The 18,460-nt window shown below is 37.6% G+C and overlaps 1 protein-coding gene across 2 annotated transcripts in view; it reads left to right on the top strand.

The window, feature by feature from the left end:
* The window catches only part of luzp1 (leucine zipper protein 1), a 138,036-nt gene that overhangs the window by 105,851 nt on the left and 13,725 nt on the right, over positions 1-18,460 (top strand). For both annotated transcript variants that reach the window (XM_028818859.2, XM_028818858.2), the window contains one exon: positions 13,876-16,999. In XM_028818859.2, coding sequence (XP_028674692.1) covers positions 14,105-16,999 — 2,895 coding nt within the window. In that variant the 5' untranslated portion in view covers positions 13,876-14,104. The remainder of the gene's footprint in view (positions 1-13,875; positions 17,000-18,460) is intronic.

The following is an 18,460-nucleotide window of genomic DNA, read 5'->3' as shown; positions in this document are numbered from 1 at the left end:
AACTTTTTATATACTGCCTTTCCATGCCAAACACATGAAAATTATTTCTATATTTTGACAGTGTGAGTGCTGCAGGTAAAGTTTGTTAACCAAGACCATAAACTGGATCAATGATGTAAAAAAATCTAATTTATTGTTATGTTATAATAATAATAATAATTCATTACATTTATAGAGCGCTTTTCTCAGTACTCAATAGCACCTTTGCTACTCTAGGTCGGAATGTACAGTTCTGATATTTTATATGGTTGCCATTCCATAGAGAACACCATTCCAGAGTTTTTTGCTGACATAGTAAAGCTGTTGCCACATTTTGCAATGTGAAAACATACAAGGTAAACTGTACCTTACAATTGTTTGGGGCATTAGCCTTCAGTCTTTTGGTTCCTGTATTGCCTCTTTCTATAGTGAACAATGTCCCTGATTGCTCTTTCAAGTACGGAAAATTTATTTCCATATTTCTACAATGTAAAGACAGACAGACCTTGTTTGGTGAGTGCAAAACACTAAAAATGTATGTAGTGTATAGTGCCTTTCCACAGTGAATTTAGAGCACTGAGCAGGTGAAGTGACTTGCTTTGAATGACTTATCACCTTTTCTGGGGCCCCACTCAAATAATGCTGTTGGATTGTGTTGAGGAATTTGTGTTGTCATGGACCAAGAGGAAAGCACTAGTGCAAATGGAATTTTGGGGTGCCAACCAGGACATCCAGTCTACGGAAATGATAAGTTTAAACAAAAACAACAGGCGCACAATGACACAAGGAGGAACAAAAAAGCAGAGTCAGTCATTGGCTGTAGTAATAACGTTCTGAAGAGCAGTCAGGCTTTAGGATGAAGCTCAGTCTGGTGAGTTGCTCATACCTAAATGAGACACCTCCTTCTTGGAGCCAGAAGGAGCTTAGTCAGTTTCCCTCATTGAGCATCTTCTCTGAGCTGCAAGTGAAAAATGAGACAAGAAATTTGATGATTGTGCCCCCTCATGTCCTGGAGTGGTAGTGCTTCCTCCGACAAGCTTGGAAGGTGACCCTCTCACATGCTAACAGTGTTCAATGTTCAAGACAGTGCTACCAGCGCAGCACTGATTTCTAATACTAGAGTTTGGATATTCCAGGTTTTAAAACAGAGGTTTATTTAAATATGTGAAACTTTCAGATGTTATCTAGAAGTTTGGTGTGAGGTATGTTTCATTATGGTTGTTAAAAATATTAATAATTAAATGATTCTTTTGTGATGCTGCATACATTCAGTTTTAATATATTATTTGTTCTATTGTAATTCATTACATTGCACGTGTGAAAAAGATGAGTTGATGAAGGAAAAACTATGTACAGTATGTTCTTAGAGTTTTTTCTTTCTTTTGGAGTTGGGCAGATAAGGCCATGTGCACTGATTTAAATATAATCGGGACAGACAATGACATTATTGTGGAGTCAAGTGGTTCCCAGCCACTGCAGAAGTGAAGCGTAGAAGAGCATAGTTTCACTTGTAAATAGTTGCTCCACTTGGACTACACCCAAACATTCTTCCACACCCTATTCGTGCCTAACGATTTTCGAGTCGCTAATTTAATTATTAGCAAACAGATAAGGTTTCACTGAAGTATGCTTTTAACTATTTTAAACATGAAATTAAAATCACCGTAAAAGGGTTTTTATGTGGTTTGCTAAGAATTCACTTCAGTACGAACTGAAAATTAGAACCGTCAGGAGTAATTGGCCTTGATGTTTTGAGGTCAAAGCAAGGTAGCATTTACACAATGATGATCCTGAGCTGATCTCCAAACCCTGTTGTCATGCTGTCACATTCCATCCATCCATCTTCTAATCAGTTTATCCAGCTATGCATCATGGGGAGCCGGTGCCTATCCCAGCAACACTGTGCAAAAGTGGAAACAATACTGGACAGGGTCCTAGTCCATTTTAGGGCACACAAATAATTGAAAAGCCACTTTGGAGTGACCGGTTAACCTATCATGCACTTCTTTCTCAGTTTAAATATTGTAAATGTACTGTAGAAAAGTGAACATTGCAAAATGAGCAGTGTTGCCTCCTATGTAACAGACTAGAAGGCAAATGACAAAACTGTTGGTTTAGTCGCTTTGTGACTCAAAGCAGTTCACTTACCCTGCCAGGGTTCATTCTGTAGAAATATGGAATCACAGTACTACACTTAAAAAGAAGGTAGAGATACCCACTTGAGGCTAACTCAACATTAACTTTGATTCACTGTGTCACCTTGACCAAATAACTTAACAAATGTGTAAATATAGTATTTAGAGGTAATGGGAGAAAAGCAAGGCTTTTGTATGTTGACAAAGGGCAGTATGCTGCTGTAGATCAGACCAAGGTGTCAGTTTTTTAGGCTGAGATTCAACCCCACCAGTTATTTCAAAATAAAATGATGATGTGTAAGGAAACTAGACTGAGGCATAAAGACATTGAAAAATATCCTAATATTTAAGTGTATTTCACTTTTTTTTCTTTTATCATGCATAGAGATTTAAAAAGATCCTGTGTATAATATGTATTGCCAAGGGTAAAAAACACGATTTAAAGGTTTTTTTGTTTTCAACCTTAAGAGATGGGTGGGTCAATCTATTTAGAGTAGCCCTCCACAGGCAACTAATTTAGCAGAGCTACAGTATAGGAATAAAGTGGAGGAAACAGGAGACAGTATACTTGCTTCAAAAGGCTTGTCTTAATCAAACCTTTAAATTGAAAAAAATCCCTTTCTTAAGCTAAGTGTATTTTACTTACCACCACATCAATACATTTATTGTAACTATTATACCCAATTTAAACAACATCCTATCAAAATGGGTGTATGAACTGCATTTAAAAAAACTGCCCTGCCTTTGCTGATATCGAGTTTGCTGATGACACCACTTGTATGGGGAGGTCTGACCACAAATTGTGATATCTCACAATGGAATGAGGTAACAGAACTGATAAAAGGATGCAACTTAAATCATTTGTATTTAACGCTGAAGAAAACTAAAGAATTGTTTCAGGACGAAAAAAAAAAATTGCCCTCACTTTTTATACTTCAGTGGCCAGTTTGTAGAAGTCAAGGAGTTCCTGGGCACCATCATTTGAAGCATTTTAACATGAGTGGTCAACACATCTGTTTTGGTTGAAGGAAGCTCTCCAGAGGCTGTTCTTTCTGAAACAATTAGAGTTTGGAGTGTCACAGGATGCAGTGATCATTTCCTACAGGCCCATTATTTGAAAGTATTTTGACCTTCTCTATCACTGTGTAGTGTAGCACTCTTCTGTGGGCAGGAAGCAGCTAAAGAGAGTGGTGTGCACTGCTTCTAAAATCACTGGTCACCACTTCTCTACTGTGGATTCATTCCACTGTTCCAGACTGGAATGTAAAGCCATTAAGTTCTTGCCCCACCCACCCTCTGTTCATGCTCATTCCATCTGGTAAACAGCTTAGGACAACTAGGCTACCAGATTTCATGAAAGTACTTGTATACAGCCTGTGACATAAGGTGAACTTAAAGTACAAGTTTTGTATTTTTCAAGTCAAAGTTATTGCTTGAAACATTGTATATATGCATTTTATATGCAATGTTTTGTTCTAAAGTTGAGTCCTTTCTATAAATTTTAAAAAATATCTTGCCTGATGCCTTGCACTGGAGGGTACGGGGCAACATTGTATATATGCATTTTATATGCAATGTTTTGTTCTAAAGTTGAGTCCTTTCTATAAATTTTAAAAAATATCTTGCCTGATGCTTTGCACTGGAGGGTACGGGTCATGGAGAAAAACTAAAAAACTTACCAAATACAGTATATCCACTTTTGAAGCCAAGGCAGCTGTCGAGAACTGATCCATATCTCTGTGTTTCTAACGCATGTTTGTGACAACAAAACGGATCCTGAAATATTCATTTCTTATTCCTGATACTATTTTTCTCGTGGTAAGTGAATTTTCACGTAAATATGTAAGTAAACCAAAACAAAACTAAGCACATAGCACAGAAAGTTTACTGTGATTTGATCAGTCGGGAGAAAACCACAAAGGGTGAAAGATTTTTGCGCAGGTAGATTGACTAAGTGTTGACCTATCACACACAGCAGGTCTTCTTTTAAACTGGATGAATCTCATCGTATTGTTTTTTTAGCTCAAAAATGACATATATAAACTATTCAACAATGTGTGTGTAATCACAAGACACTGATCAATACTCGATAACTGTCTTGGCTTGAAAAATAGACATATTTGGTACATTTTTAAGCTTTTCCTCAATGCCTCATAAACTGCAATGTAAGGCACCATACAGGCAAGATATTATTTTTAATTTATAGAAAGTGATTAACTTTAGACCAAAATTCCACATGGCAAATGCATATATACCATGTGGAATGTGAAGAAATAACCTCAACTTGACAAATACTGAACTTATTCTTTAAACATCTTGACCTTAAGGTTTGATGAATGCCTATGTGGGTGTTTGTTAAACTGGTTGTTTGGGGGCAATAAGGGATGGGTAATTGCTGTTGCTTTATATTGCATATTTGTATGATAAATTCACCAAATCAAGTTCTGTGCCACTGACATTGCTGTAATAAAAAAGCAACGCAAGATTATAATTTGAAAACACAGGTTTCTTTTTACTTTGCCCTATCATTATGAAATGGCAGTTCATCCTGTATTTTGACATCAAAGTTTAAACAGTACTTGTATCAACAGTATGTAAGGATTTTCAAATTTAAGTTTTTTCAGCTTAGTGTCAAGATGGCAAAATGGGCCATGATGTCATTAAAGGACACCTGAGCCATGGTTTGATTGCTGGTGTAGAAACTTTTGCATAAATATGTGTGTTTGGGGGGAGTTTTTTTTTATCATATTTATTTTTTGGAGCTTCTGTCTATCATATAGCATCTGTCAATTTTATTATATAGCATCATATTATTCTATCTATCTATCTATCTATCTATCTATCTATCTATCTATCTATCTATCTATCTATCTATCTATCTATCTATCTATCTATCTATCTATCTATCTATCTATCTATCTATCTATCTATCTATCTATCTATCTATCTATCTATCTATCTATCTATCTATCATATACCACCTTTCATATCTATCTGTTTGTCTATCTATTGACATGCAGTCAGCCCAAACAGCATCTGTAAATTTTCTTAGTAGTTGTGAAGCTCTGTTTCTGTGAACACTGAGGTACACGTGCGTTTCTTCCAAGACTGGTTTAAATTTGCTGGGTGGATTAGTTAAATTCACCCATGTGTTTAGGACATATTGCTTTAAGGTGGCAGGACACATTTACAAATCATAAAAGAGCTGCATGAACAATAATGATACATCCATGAATTGTAGGTTCTATTTGCCCTGCAGCTGCCAAAGAACACTCAGTAGCAAACTTTATGATTGCAGACATATTAGCTTGGCTTCAGATCACAGTTGTTGGTTTGTTAAAAAAAAATATTGGCTTAAAAGAACTTAAGATCATTCCTAAAATACTTTGCAAGCAAATTAAAAAGAATCCTCGGCTTGTGTGGAGTTCTGAGGACAATCTAGATTTCTTCAAAATCTGTCTTCCGGAGTTAAATATTTTATGAGATGTATCTTATGTACATTGGCGGGCCAAAGTCCTGGCAGCCTCTGGCAACTGCTCCTAAGGGATTGGCTTGTTGACATATATGAGATACGATCACTCAGAGATGAAATAAGCACCAAGCTACTTAGCATAAAAAATGCAATAAAAATCATGTTTAGACAGTTAATTCATAAAACTACAGTATGAACTCACAACTGACTTATTCCAAGAGCTTACTTGATTATGAAAAGCAACTGGACTCCAGTGGTGCTGCCTTGAAAAGTTTTTAAGTATTGAGCTTCTTTCAGAAAGATGCAATAATAATAATAATAATAAACACCTCGCAATTCCTGGGTAATGGGTCGGGTCTTCAAGACAACACCAGATGCCAAAGGTGCAGTCAGAAGAGTTTGTGTGCAAACCAAAACCAGCACACTGGACAGACCCGTGAATAAACTGTGCCTGCTGCAAGAAACAGCCAGTGTTTGAAATATGACATTTTTAAAATGTTTGTTTGCAGTGTTATTGCTAGTAATTTGAAAACAATAGTTAATATAAAGTTAATTGGCTCATATTGAAGTAAAAGTATAGTAATTGTCTCCGCTCCTGCATAGCCAATTAGGGGCCGGAAATGTAAGAGCCAAATTTAGAAAGTTAAAGTTTTGAGTTAAACTCATATTAATGTTTGCTTAATTTGAATAGAATATAATTTCTTCCATAGTCATAGACAATGGTATAGTCTTTTCCCCCTATAAGTTAGTAAGAGATAGAACCTTCTTGCTATAACTGAGAAACAGTGTCATATTAGATTCAGTTGTGTTTAGAACAGGTCCCAGTAAACAGGGAGTTGAAAGACCCGTTTTCTACTCAGAGATGGGATAAGCATACAGTTTTCTGACCGCTTTGAAATGGTTCAGAAACGTTTTGAAATGGTTCAGAAATTATAAGTGATTAGTAACGATTTAAGATGCAACAAGATTAAGCTTAGAACTTAATTTTTCTTATTATAAATTTTTCCTTTTTTTTTTTTGCTATTTTAATTTTCTTTTTTGTGTGAACTGTTTTACTTTGAAACTTAACTAAACACTTAAAAAACGAAAAAAAAAAAAAGATGCAATAATGATAAGAGAAATGAAAATTCAACTGAAGTACAAAATCTTTGTGTGGTCCAACAGACCTTTTTGTATTTTACTGGAAACCTTAAGGAACCTTCTGTTCAAAACTGCTATACCTTCACTAAGCCTACAATTTGACTGATGTGCCTGGGTGTTGTGGACAAGAGAGATGACAGAATTCTGCTATGGACATCTGTTTCTCATGCCCCAGTTAAGGCAATACGTGCAGCAGCAACGTACATGACACACTTTGTGTCTCATGCCCATCTGTGCAGATACTATACAAATGTGGCAACAGAACAGATGGAGTCCTTGGATAGGGTCTGTGCTTTCTCTGTGGTCCAGGCAGACACAGTACTGACCAGGCTTGAAAGTTCTTATTAAAACAGCTCTGTGATTAATATTGTAGTCTTTGTGGGCACAATGCGAAAAGAACATATGCAGTGGGAAAGCAAATAGCACACTCTGATGGGATATGAACGTTTGGGTGCATGTGGTGTCCGTCTGTTTTAAAAGTTTGTGTGGACGCAATATGAGCATTCTTGGAGTTTGTATAGGTGCAATATTCTGGTAGATGTTTCATTTTGTGAAGACACAATATGAGTAGCAAAGTGTTTTTTATTGTTTATTTCTTTATGTATTTATTTCAGTGACATCACATGCAACATGAATAATTTCTTGAACTGAAAACTGTAAAGTTGAGAGGGTGGGCTGTCGTGACTCTTGGGTTTTGATTGGTGTATTGTTGACGGAGAGGGCATAAATCTTTGGCCATCAAGGGCCATATTTGTAGCAGACACTTCAGATGCAAACTATTAATGATGAAATCAGCGCTTCTTGATTTAAAATAGCCTGTTCTGGCACTCATGTCTGCCACAAATGTGCACAGTTAAAACTTTGAGAAAATTATTCTGACAATTCATCAATCAAATCAATTTTTACTTGTCACATACATTATACACACATTACAGAAGCTCAAAAAAATACTAATATAATAATAAATCACCCCCAACATACATAAGCTGCTGCAGACAATAACAGACTTTTAGGTGGCAGTAAGATGTTGCCTAAACCTAGCCAGTTGTGCCACAGGTTTATATTTAAAGGCTCTAACATTTGGATAAAGCAGGTGTAGTTTTTGTCCACAAAAGGAACATGATAGTAGAAGTTTGTTCACTGTGATGTTTCCCTGGTTAAATTCACTAGCATTCTAGGTACATAATCCTTTACCATTAGGGTTTTGTTAACAATGTGAATCATTTCTGTTGCTAAGTTAATAAACATTAAAACAAGATGATGTAATTTATCTCTCCAGGCTTTAACTTGGACAAATTCAGTCAGCATTTCAATGTCAGGATGACACATTTCAGCTTTAATTACAGTGTGCTTGATTTTTACCATTTGCTTATTCGCATAAATTTCTCAACTTTGATGGATAAACATGACAGTTTTCAGCTCAAGATGCGCTGTATTTCACGTTGTATGCGGTTGTACTGAAGTAAATAAATGAAAAAATAAATCTGTGACATATTTATCATTTATGCTCACATATTATTTTCTTATTTACTTATTAACCCACTTCACAATACATTTGTTTATTTCCTTTTTTCCAAAACATTCTTCCACACTTGGGTACAGATGCAGTGCAAGTTACCATTCAAATGGTGTAACTTAATAGATGCTGCTTCTCTGTAGAACCCTCTCTGTTGTCCATGTACATATGTTTTTCGGGCCGATTATGCAAACTTCTCAAAGACAACGAGGTCCCTGCAACTGTAATGCAGTATCACTAACATGTTAACATGCTGCTTTACTATAAATCTATAGAAGTTCCAAATACATATACAAAACTACACATTTTTGTTTTTTATATTGATTATTGTCTAGACTGGTTTTCAGACATAATTTCCAATTTTACAACAACCTCATGTGTTATGTAAATAATGCTTTAATAATGAGTTTTGTGACATTAATCAATAGACAAGGAAATTAAAGAAGAATAGAAGTCAAGTCCAGCTGTACATACATAGTGAATGCAGATCTAAATACCTCTTGGAATATTTAGGGTAGAGCTTTAAAATTTAAAAAATGATGGTCTTCTTTCCTGAAAACGGCACATACAGTGCTTCACATGTATAAAAATGTCTGATGAACTGCCCAGTGCTCTTCTGGACATGGATATTTCATTGTTGAACAGGAAGCATTGTGTCACATTTGCTGAGTTCTCCAACAGGAGATTGCTATCTGCAGTGGGCTAAAGAGCGCTAATTAGGACACGGACCAGCTATCTCGCCATTAAAATTACTTTTTTTTTTTTTGTTAGCTTGTTGGTATGAATACTTGGCTGTCATCATAACAAGCATTCCTGTGCCACATCTGCAGAATGAATGTACGTGCAGACTCACAGCTGTGTCTCTCATTCTACATTGACAAAGCAGAGGGTGGAAACTGAGGCTTATAATTAATTTTATACATATGAGTATATATGCATGTTTACTACAGAGTTTAAAATGCACATTTTCTGAAAAATCCGGCAGCAGTGAGATAAAAGCAGACTGCAGCGCTGAATAACACAGAAGCTGCATAGTACCTCAGCGGAGCTGCAATCAGCAATTCACTCAGAGGAAAATCAATACATAAAGATTGGAGAGTGCTGATTAAAATGGGGACTAGCAGATTCTAGGAATTGATTTTCCCCACATAAATTCCATTGAACTGCCGGCAAAGATAAAGAACTACACCAAACATTGCCGTAATAAAGGTTGCAATAAAATACAATAATCTATCAAGCCAAGACACAGATTCATTTATCTCTATCTCTACCTCTACCTCCATCGAGCAGCAAAAAAACAGACAACCAGTTAAAAATGACGCTGTGTATATGAAAAACATTTTCTTCCTCATAACTGATGACAATATTTTTCTAATATACTAACTAATGTTGTGAATTTCCCCTTGGGATTAATAAAGTATCTATCTATCTATCTATCTATCTATCTATCTATCTATCTATCTATCTATCTATCTATCTATCTATCTATCTATCTATCTATCTATCTATCTATCTATCTATCTATGTTGTACTTTACATTTTTTTCTACTGTTATTCTATGTATTCCTTCCTTTTCATAGCTTGTCTAAGTGTATGTTAGTTTTTTTCACATGTATTTGATGCTGAGAGAACAGCGCCAATGAACTTGTTACATTCAGAGAACTCTGGTATTCTCCCACATCCCACATACATGCATGTAATTATGTTGTGTCTAATATGGTCCAAAAAAGATGTGGCTGTTTGTGTCATATCCTCTGTTGGTTCCAGTGGTTGCAAAAGCCACTGGCTCATCAAGACAATGCAATAGACAAATCTGGTCCATACAATGGCAGCACGCTGCTTCTACAATTCTTCGAAATTTAGGTCAATTTTCCCCTCATATCACAAATATTTGAAGAGACATGTTAAGCTCATTGACAAGTCTAAATTACCCTGTTGCTAATGTGACGCGCAAAGGAATGGCACACCATCTATGTGCCCATGTTTTAGGATTAGTCCTCACCTTGCCCTACTTATTAAAAATGTATAATCAATTAAAGAGAGGAATCATGGATTAAATTCTGGTGGTATTCAGCTAGGTCTTCAAACATTCTGATAAAATTATTAGTAATAATAGTAATGGGAGGTGATCTTTACTGAGGTTACACCATTTCAAAATACACAAGAACACAAACATGGATATGATGATAAAAAAAAAATATATTCACACATTCATGACACTGATAAATACTGTGAAGAAGTAGCCAGCCTTGTGCCTGAGACCTAAAACTGGACTTAGCATTTTAAATAATGGATAGATCGATGGAAAATTGTTATAAAATTTACATGTGGTGTTTGTGCAAGATGTGCTATATTTTCCTTGGCTACAAGTTTACATCTAAACTATTTTCTCTTGCTCTTTTTGTTTGGCACCTTGTGCAAAAGCATGCCTCAGGGACCAAGCCGCTGCTTGATTATCAATCTGTTTTATGATCTGAAAGACAAACCCCTCCCATGACATTAGTGAGCCCTTGCCATTACATCCATAATATGCTTGCTTTTTTTTTTTTTCTCAGATAAGATATTTAAGTAAGTCTTGCTAGACCTACAAAAACACTGGAGAACCTCACCGGTTATTTTCATACCAATTTATGTTTATTTCAGATCACCAGCTGTTTAAGTTATGCAAATAATACCAAAAATCATTTGCCAGTATTTGGGTCTGTTAAACTAATATTTCCAGCACATTTTAACTGACCTTGGCTACATCTTTTCAAGTTGCTTTTATTAAATGATTAACAATGTTCACTTGAAAGGGCTACTTGTGCAGAAGGTAGGCTGAGTTTACCCTTGCAAATTATAAGAGGTGTATGGCATCCCTGGAGGAACTTGTCATCATGATGGATTTTATACTTGAACTCTGCTGGGGGTATATGTCAAAGGGAAATGGAAGGCTTTCAGTTAGTCAATAATGTATCATGATGATTTTGCTAACACACCGCTTTTAATGCAAGAAGGTCCCTTTTTGGTATTTTATCAAGTGTTACAGCCTTAAGAAAATTCTTTGTAATCCTCATACTATAACTGTAATTAAAAGGGACTGCTGGAGTGCTATTTTAGGCAACAATTCTGAAAACAATGAATCTGAAAATGTTGTTTATGGTAATCTGGATCAGCAACAATCAGGCTTGCCCAGTGAAGGTCAAAGTAAACTGAAAGCATAGTGTTGAATGGTACATAAGAGATCTGATGGAATGGAACTGAAACTCGAATCTAGTAATTGAGTATTTGCTTGGTAATTTAATCAAGAGAGGCCACGTTCATGGATGCAGAAAAAAACATAAAATACAAGAGCAGCCCATTACATTGAATTATAAAGGAAACATAATGATGCAGTCTACTAAAGGAAAACAATATTATAAAATACAACACAACATTTGAAACTAAGAAGAGGGGACAATGACAAACATAGTATTAACTAGATTGGTCAGACGTGTTTAAGTTGTTAGTGGGTGGCAATGGGGTCTAGCATTTCTGAAGTCACTCTGGGTTCTGCAACTGGTTTACAGTTACATCTTACACTTTTATCCAAACCATAAATCTTTCCATTCATTGATTATTGAACTGAATCAGTCCAGTCCAGGAAGGAGGGAGCCCACTCCAGGATCACAGGGTACAAGGCAAGAACCAATATTGGATTGGGGCACCAGTCCATTACAGGGCACACTCTCACAGTTCCACAATGAGCCATCATGGATATGCCAATTAGCCTAACACACACATGTTTTGAATGTGGGCGCAAACTAATACACACAAATGATCTTGATAAGTATATAAATATTATTAGCAAGCACATTACTGATTGACCTAGAAAGAATTCAGACAGATTTGTGTCAAATGAAATTTAATCTATGCAAATGGAAAGTTATTACTTGTAGTAGGAAAAAATGTTAAGATTTCAATACACATTGGTGGGTTTGAAACTTGAAATTACACCTTATGAGATGAACTTTGGAGTTGGTCAGTGAACTATCTGGTTGTAGATAGCATGGGGCCCAGAACTGGGAGGGGGGCCCATGAAGGCATACGTTTACATAGGAAATCATTGCAATGACAAGACTACAAAAATTCCTTATGAAGTATAGCATTGACACACATGGTCAGAAACCCCCCTAAGTTTGGGGGCAATCTCTGTTTTGTGAGTGTCAGTGTTGTGATGAATGTTACATTTTTAGTAACATTAAATGTAATCAGAGGCAATTTAACAAGTCATGAGGAGGAGTTACAGTACATGTCTGGAAGCAAAAATTGGACTGACTCGGTTTTTTAAGACAAGTCAGCTATCTCTGATTCAACTTCAATCTCTCCAGATGCCTACTGCAGTCGTTGTGTGGCCAAAATCAGCAGCACCAAGAGTGACTGGGTAACAGTGAGATAGGGGTCCAAGAGGTCCTGACTGTTCCTATCATCACTGTTGCCTCCGGTGAGAGAAGTTTCCATATTAAAGTTGTTTAAATGCAACTTGAGATCTACCGTGTGGTGCAATAGGATTTCAGCCCGTGCTCTAACTGCAATAGTGTGCAGTGTTTGAAAATATTTGGACCTCAAGGCCATAGCGACTGCATTTGCTGCAGGCAAAGCTCACAAACAGTGATTTTGAAAGTTATAGTAATACTGTACAAGGCATTTTTTGTTTGTGTTTTTCAATTTCTATTACATGCAGTTTTTATTATTTTTATATTACAATCTAAAATTTGTATTTGTTTTATTACCATGTGCACCTTATATTTATTTGAATTTTAATTACTTTTTCATTATATTTTTAAAATTTTATTTGTTCTGTTAGACTGCATGGAGTTTTTGTCTGGAGCCCTCAGAGTCCCTTGAATCATCTCTATAAAGAAGGCCAAAAAGATGTTAGGTTATATAGTGCCCCGATATGTGGAGTACAAGTTAAGAAACCAAGGACTCACCTGGAGTATTGCATGCAGTTTTGGCATTCATATTACAAAAAGGCATTGCAGTGCTGGAGACATTCCAAAGAAGAGCAAACCAAGTGTGACATACAAAGAGTGAAGGAGCTGAAAGATGTAATTTGTTACGGGTTTGATCTCACACAAACATCACAAAGATTAGATCAGAAGTTACCAAATAGTTGGGTGGAAAGTGGCATTTTAGGGATCTTTAAAACTTGATGTGATTTTATTTGGAGCAATCAGGTAAATAGGATTCAGAAGCTGAATGACCTCTTCTTGATAAAACTGCAGAATTGTTCAAATTCACTAAAAAGCAAAAACCCGGGAAAGGAAACTCCACATTGGACAGAGACATGTACCAGACTGGAATTCAAGAACAAGGGTCTTGATGATGCCGCAGCACAAACTACTATGTCACCATACTGTCAGATTACTAATATAAACTTTACATTAATTTAACCGGCAACTGTAAAGGTCTGGTGTGAGTGTGAGGGTGCACTACAATGAACTGGCACCTTGTTCGGTATTGACTCCTGCCTTCACCTGATATGGTCAAGGCTCCAGCCCCATAATCTTGAACTGAATTAAGCAAAGATGATGATGGGTGGAAGGTTATTACTATTCAAATAAATGTAAATGTAAAAAAAAAAAAACTTATTTTATTTTTCTTTATTATAGATTTACAGCCTGATGAAAGAGTAAATACCCATGAAGCACACTCCAAAAGACACAACATGGAAAAATAAATTTTCTCCAGAGGAAATCCATGCCACCTACAAGAATCACAGGAGAACTGGGTTAAAGACAGAATAATACCAAATAAAAGGACCAAAACTACAGATTTTATTAAAAAAAGACCAACCTCCAACCCTATGCAAATGAGGTCCACTGTGAAATAGCAACAGCAATGGCAGATATCTCAGGCTATAAGGATGCCAGCAGCCGTCACCTGCGGCATAAGCTGCAGAGTCTGAGCCGGCGCCTTGACGAACTTGAAGAAGCTACAAAGAATCTTCAGAAGGCTGAAGATGAGTTGCTCGACTTGCAGGACAAGATCATTCAAGCAGAAGGAAGCAGCTGTGCCCTGCTAAATGATGTTGATCTTTTGCGTAAACGAGTCTTGAAAATTGAAGGCAAGGATGAAGAAGTCAGGAAAGCAGAAGATCTTTGTAGGCTGGTTAGGGAGAAACTAGAGGCAGAAGAAAGCTTGAGCAAGCAATTAAAATCTGAAATAGAGCGTCTGCAAAGGCGAATGTCTGAATTGGAAAAGCTTGAAGATGCCTTCAGCAAAAGTAAATCTGACTGTACCCAGCTTTGCTTGAGTCTAAATGAGGAAAAAAATCTAACCAAGAAACTCTCTTCTGAGCTGGAAATGCTAAGAGCCAAACTTCAGGAGATAGAGGCTTCGGAAGGCCGACTGGACAAAGCCGAGGTGTTCATGATGGGTGAGCTGGAAAAGTTAAAGTCTCTCAGGTTAAGTTTTTTAAATGAGAGGAAAACTCTGCTAGACAAGCAGAAGCAAGATGAACAGATGATCCGGGAACTGACTCTTAAACTAGAACAGAACAACAGGATCAATTCAGAGGACCAAAGCAGAAATGACCCCAATCTGCTGCAGGACTCGCCTGGAGTTCAGGACCTTCGCATTGAGGATAGCTTGTCCTCCGGTTTATCAAGTAAGATGGGAGTGAGGAAAAAGAACCAGAAGCTTTCTGATGATGTCAGCCAACTAAACAAATCTGAGAATGAAAAAAATGAGGGTCAGGAGGACAACAAGGTTAAGGAACTCACTCAAGAAATTGAGAGGCTCAAAAATCGCCTAAAGCAGCTGGAAGTAGTGGAAGAGAATTTCAAGAAGACAGAGGCCAAAAATGGTGAGCTTCAGGAAACTGTCCTGATGGAGAAGAATCGAAGCAAAGCTTTGAGCGATCAACTAGAGCTGCTCAAATCTCAGATTAGTAGTGCCAAAATTGTAGAGAATGGAAAAGCTGAGAATGAGGAGATTAATGTTCGAGGAGGCTTTAGACATGAAAAGCCCAGGTTTAGGAGTGTTGTCTCAGAGCCATTAGTACCTAAGAATAAAATCCGAGAGACGTCTCCTCATCAGCGGCGGGGCAGGATAGGGAGCAAAGAAGTGGTTCCATCAGAAGAAGGATCCCCAAAATCTTTTAGGTCTCTTAGTCCTAGTTTGAAAAGTAAAAAAACAAACAGAACTGAGCCCAGTGTTAAGGAAAAGGTAAGGGGAGTAGAAATAGCATCCTCTACCTACATGTTACCAAATGCAAACCAAAGTGAACTGAAGAAACTCCGAGATCAACCATCTGTTCTTAGCCGCTATCCTCCAGCAGCTAATGATCAGATAGTCCAGAAAAACTGGAAGTCTTCATCTAGAATTGGAGAAAATGAGGGCAAGAAAAGTCGTTTAGAAAGAAGCTCTCAATTGTATTGTAGTTCTGACATGGCTACAAACAGCACTGGAGCACTTTTGGAAAAGCCAGTTAAATCTGCCAATGCACTGCTTTCTGAAAAGGAAATAAAGGCAGACTCTCGTGGTAGACCTGTGGAAAACCAAGTAACAGCTACCCTGGCAAAAAATAATGCTGAAATTCCAACTTACAGGTCTCATGTTCCTACTTTCTCACAGGGAGAATCCTTTATAGAAAGTTCTCCACCTGCCTCTGAAACAGAATCAACTGGGCCCAAGCGCTATTCTTCATTAGGAGAGACAGGACCTCTTTCTGACATTTCAGCCCTGTGTATCAAGAGCACACTATCCAAGTATCCTCGTTATGCCCAACTACAAGAATCCCTCTCTGAAGGATCATCTAGTCGAAGCTCCTTTGAAGAAGACCCAGGCCGTTTAATAAATACTGAAGGAGGCTCCTTAGATTCTAACCACACTATATCAGAGGTTGAAATTCGTAGAGTCTGCAGTCCAAGAGAGGCCTTAAGATCAAAAGTAGTAATTAAGCCAGCAATTGTTGAAATTGACAGAAAGGAAGTGATGGGTAGTGCTGGAGCCGAGCCATTCATTGCAGATAACAAACCCAAGTCAAAACCGTCTGGGAATAAGGTGTCTAGTAGCATCACTATATACCCAAATGAACCAGCTTCTATTAGGACATGTGGCAGCAATACAGGAGAAGTACCGAAAGAGAGGCATACATCAACCAGCAATATAATGATCAACTCCAGTGAGGCCCGAAGCACTGTACCTATACCTTATGAAATCTCAATCCCCAAGAGTGATATTACCCTGAAGTCAGCTGAAGAACAAGAAGATGAACTTGTTACTGAATGCAAACCTGAGGCTCAGCTCTCACAAAGCAGTATCACTGTTAAGCCCCTGGATATGGGGGAAGCTAATAATAACAATAATGATATGGCATCTGAGAACTGCAAAAGCTGGAGGAGCCAGCAGGGTCCAAAAGAGGACTCTCCTTCAGACGTGAAAAATGTGACCGTTAGGAGTACCTGGAGGAACAGACTACCAGCACCTTCTTTAGATGAAGCCCACAAATCAAAAAGTGACATCAAAGAGGCAGACTTGGACTCCACAACCACTTGGAGGGCATATCGAGCCACTACTATTATAGATGGAGAAGAGATGAGCCGTATTTCAAAGCCAAGTCCTGCTGAGATATACATGAGGAGGATAAACAACAATTCCAACTCCTTTGATACCCCAGAACAAGTTCGAAGAAGCAAAAGTAGCTTGAGCTCTACTGAGGTCATGTCAAGAACAAGCCAGCCTCATGAACCGGTTATAGCACAGGAGCTGACCCCCAGAAACTACCCTCAGGTAACTACTAAAAAGGATGCTCTGTTATAATGTTAATCTATTTGAATTAAATCTACATTTTACAATAAAAATGTTTTTTTAATCTATAAAGAGGTAAGACGGTGGCGCAGCAGTTAATCACTGTTAGATCCAGTATCCTGGATATGAATATCTCATACACCGTCATAGTCTGTCAGGGTTATTCTCTAAGCACTCTGGCGTTCTTTCTACATTCCAAAGAGATGCACGTTGTTAGTTGGTTCCCTACATATAGGGCCTGGAATGGACTGGCTGCTTATATTGGGTTGGTTCCTTACTTGTGCCCAGGGTGGCTAGAATAGGCTTCAGCCCCAACATAATCCTGAATTAAATTAAACAGGTTTGAGAACATAATGTTTTTGTATTTGTGAACTAAATCTAAACTGATGTCATCTAAAACATGCCCATGGGTTCGTTTATATGCTTGTTAACTCTAGGATGAGGTGTATTAAAGGTTATTTTCCAGATGAAGTTTGTCTTAGTGAGTTACACTTTTTGATCCATTCTTATATTTTCTAACCCACTTAATCCAATTCATGTTCACAAGTAGGTGGTGCCTGCTTCTTCTCACCACTAAGCACAGGACAGGGACCAACTCTAAGGCAGTCCATTGCAGGACATGCCTGCAGGCACAAATCTACACACATCCAGACTCAATTCACACCAAGACATTTTGAATTTACACTTGTCTTCGGGGCAGAACTGTGGCACAATGGATAGCACTGATGCTTCACGGATCCAGCATTTTGGTTTAAACTTTGTGTTGTCAATGTATACTTTGAGTGTTCTTCTTTCTGCATAGCTTGCCCTCCCGTTCTCTAGTTTTCCTCCCAAATGTCCAAAGAGGTATAGGTTAGGTTGGCTGGGAATGGGGAGGGTTACGTCAGGAAGGGCATCTGGTGTAAAATTTTGCCAAATCAATATGCGGACAACAATTTTAGATGATCCACTGTGACAACCCCTAACGGGAACAGCCAAAAGAGGAAGAAGAAGCTGCAAAATGCATATTGGCTTTTATGTTTATATGAATATGGGAGTGCATGAATAAGCCCTGTGATTGACTAGCTGTTTCTTGCAGTGTTGTTGAGATAGGCCCCTGTTACTTTTAACTGGATTAAGTGGATCTGAGAATGTTGTACTATGTTACATGTCATTAGGATTAGGAGTATGTGTGACAAAAACTGGAGTACCCAAAGACAAATCCTTATAGACTAAGAGAATGTGCCTATGCATCTCCATACTTTACAATGCAAGGTAGAAACTTTTTTCATTTCTCATGCAATTAAACAATGTTAGAATATGACTGCAGACACCACAGGATCTTTACACCATTCTACAGATTCTATGAACTTTGTGGATGAAGTGGCAATTAACCTCCTCACTGGGTCATCCCCAACCAAGCTGTTGAATTAGTTTCCAGGCCATTCCTTGTCAGGCCCAATA

This window comes from Erpetoichthys calabaricus, chromosome 14 (assembly GCF_900747795.2).
Source record: "Erpetoichthys calabaricus chromosome 14, fErpCal1.3, whole genome shotgun sequence".
In the NCBI taxonomy this organism is placed as follows: domain Eukaryota; kingdom Metazoa; phylum Chordata; class Cladistia; order Polypteriformes; family Polypteridae; genus Erpetoichthys; species Erpetoichthys calabaricus.
Note: the sequence above shows the minus strand (reverse complement) of the source record. Positions and strands in the feature narration are given on the sequence as shown.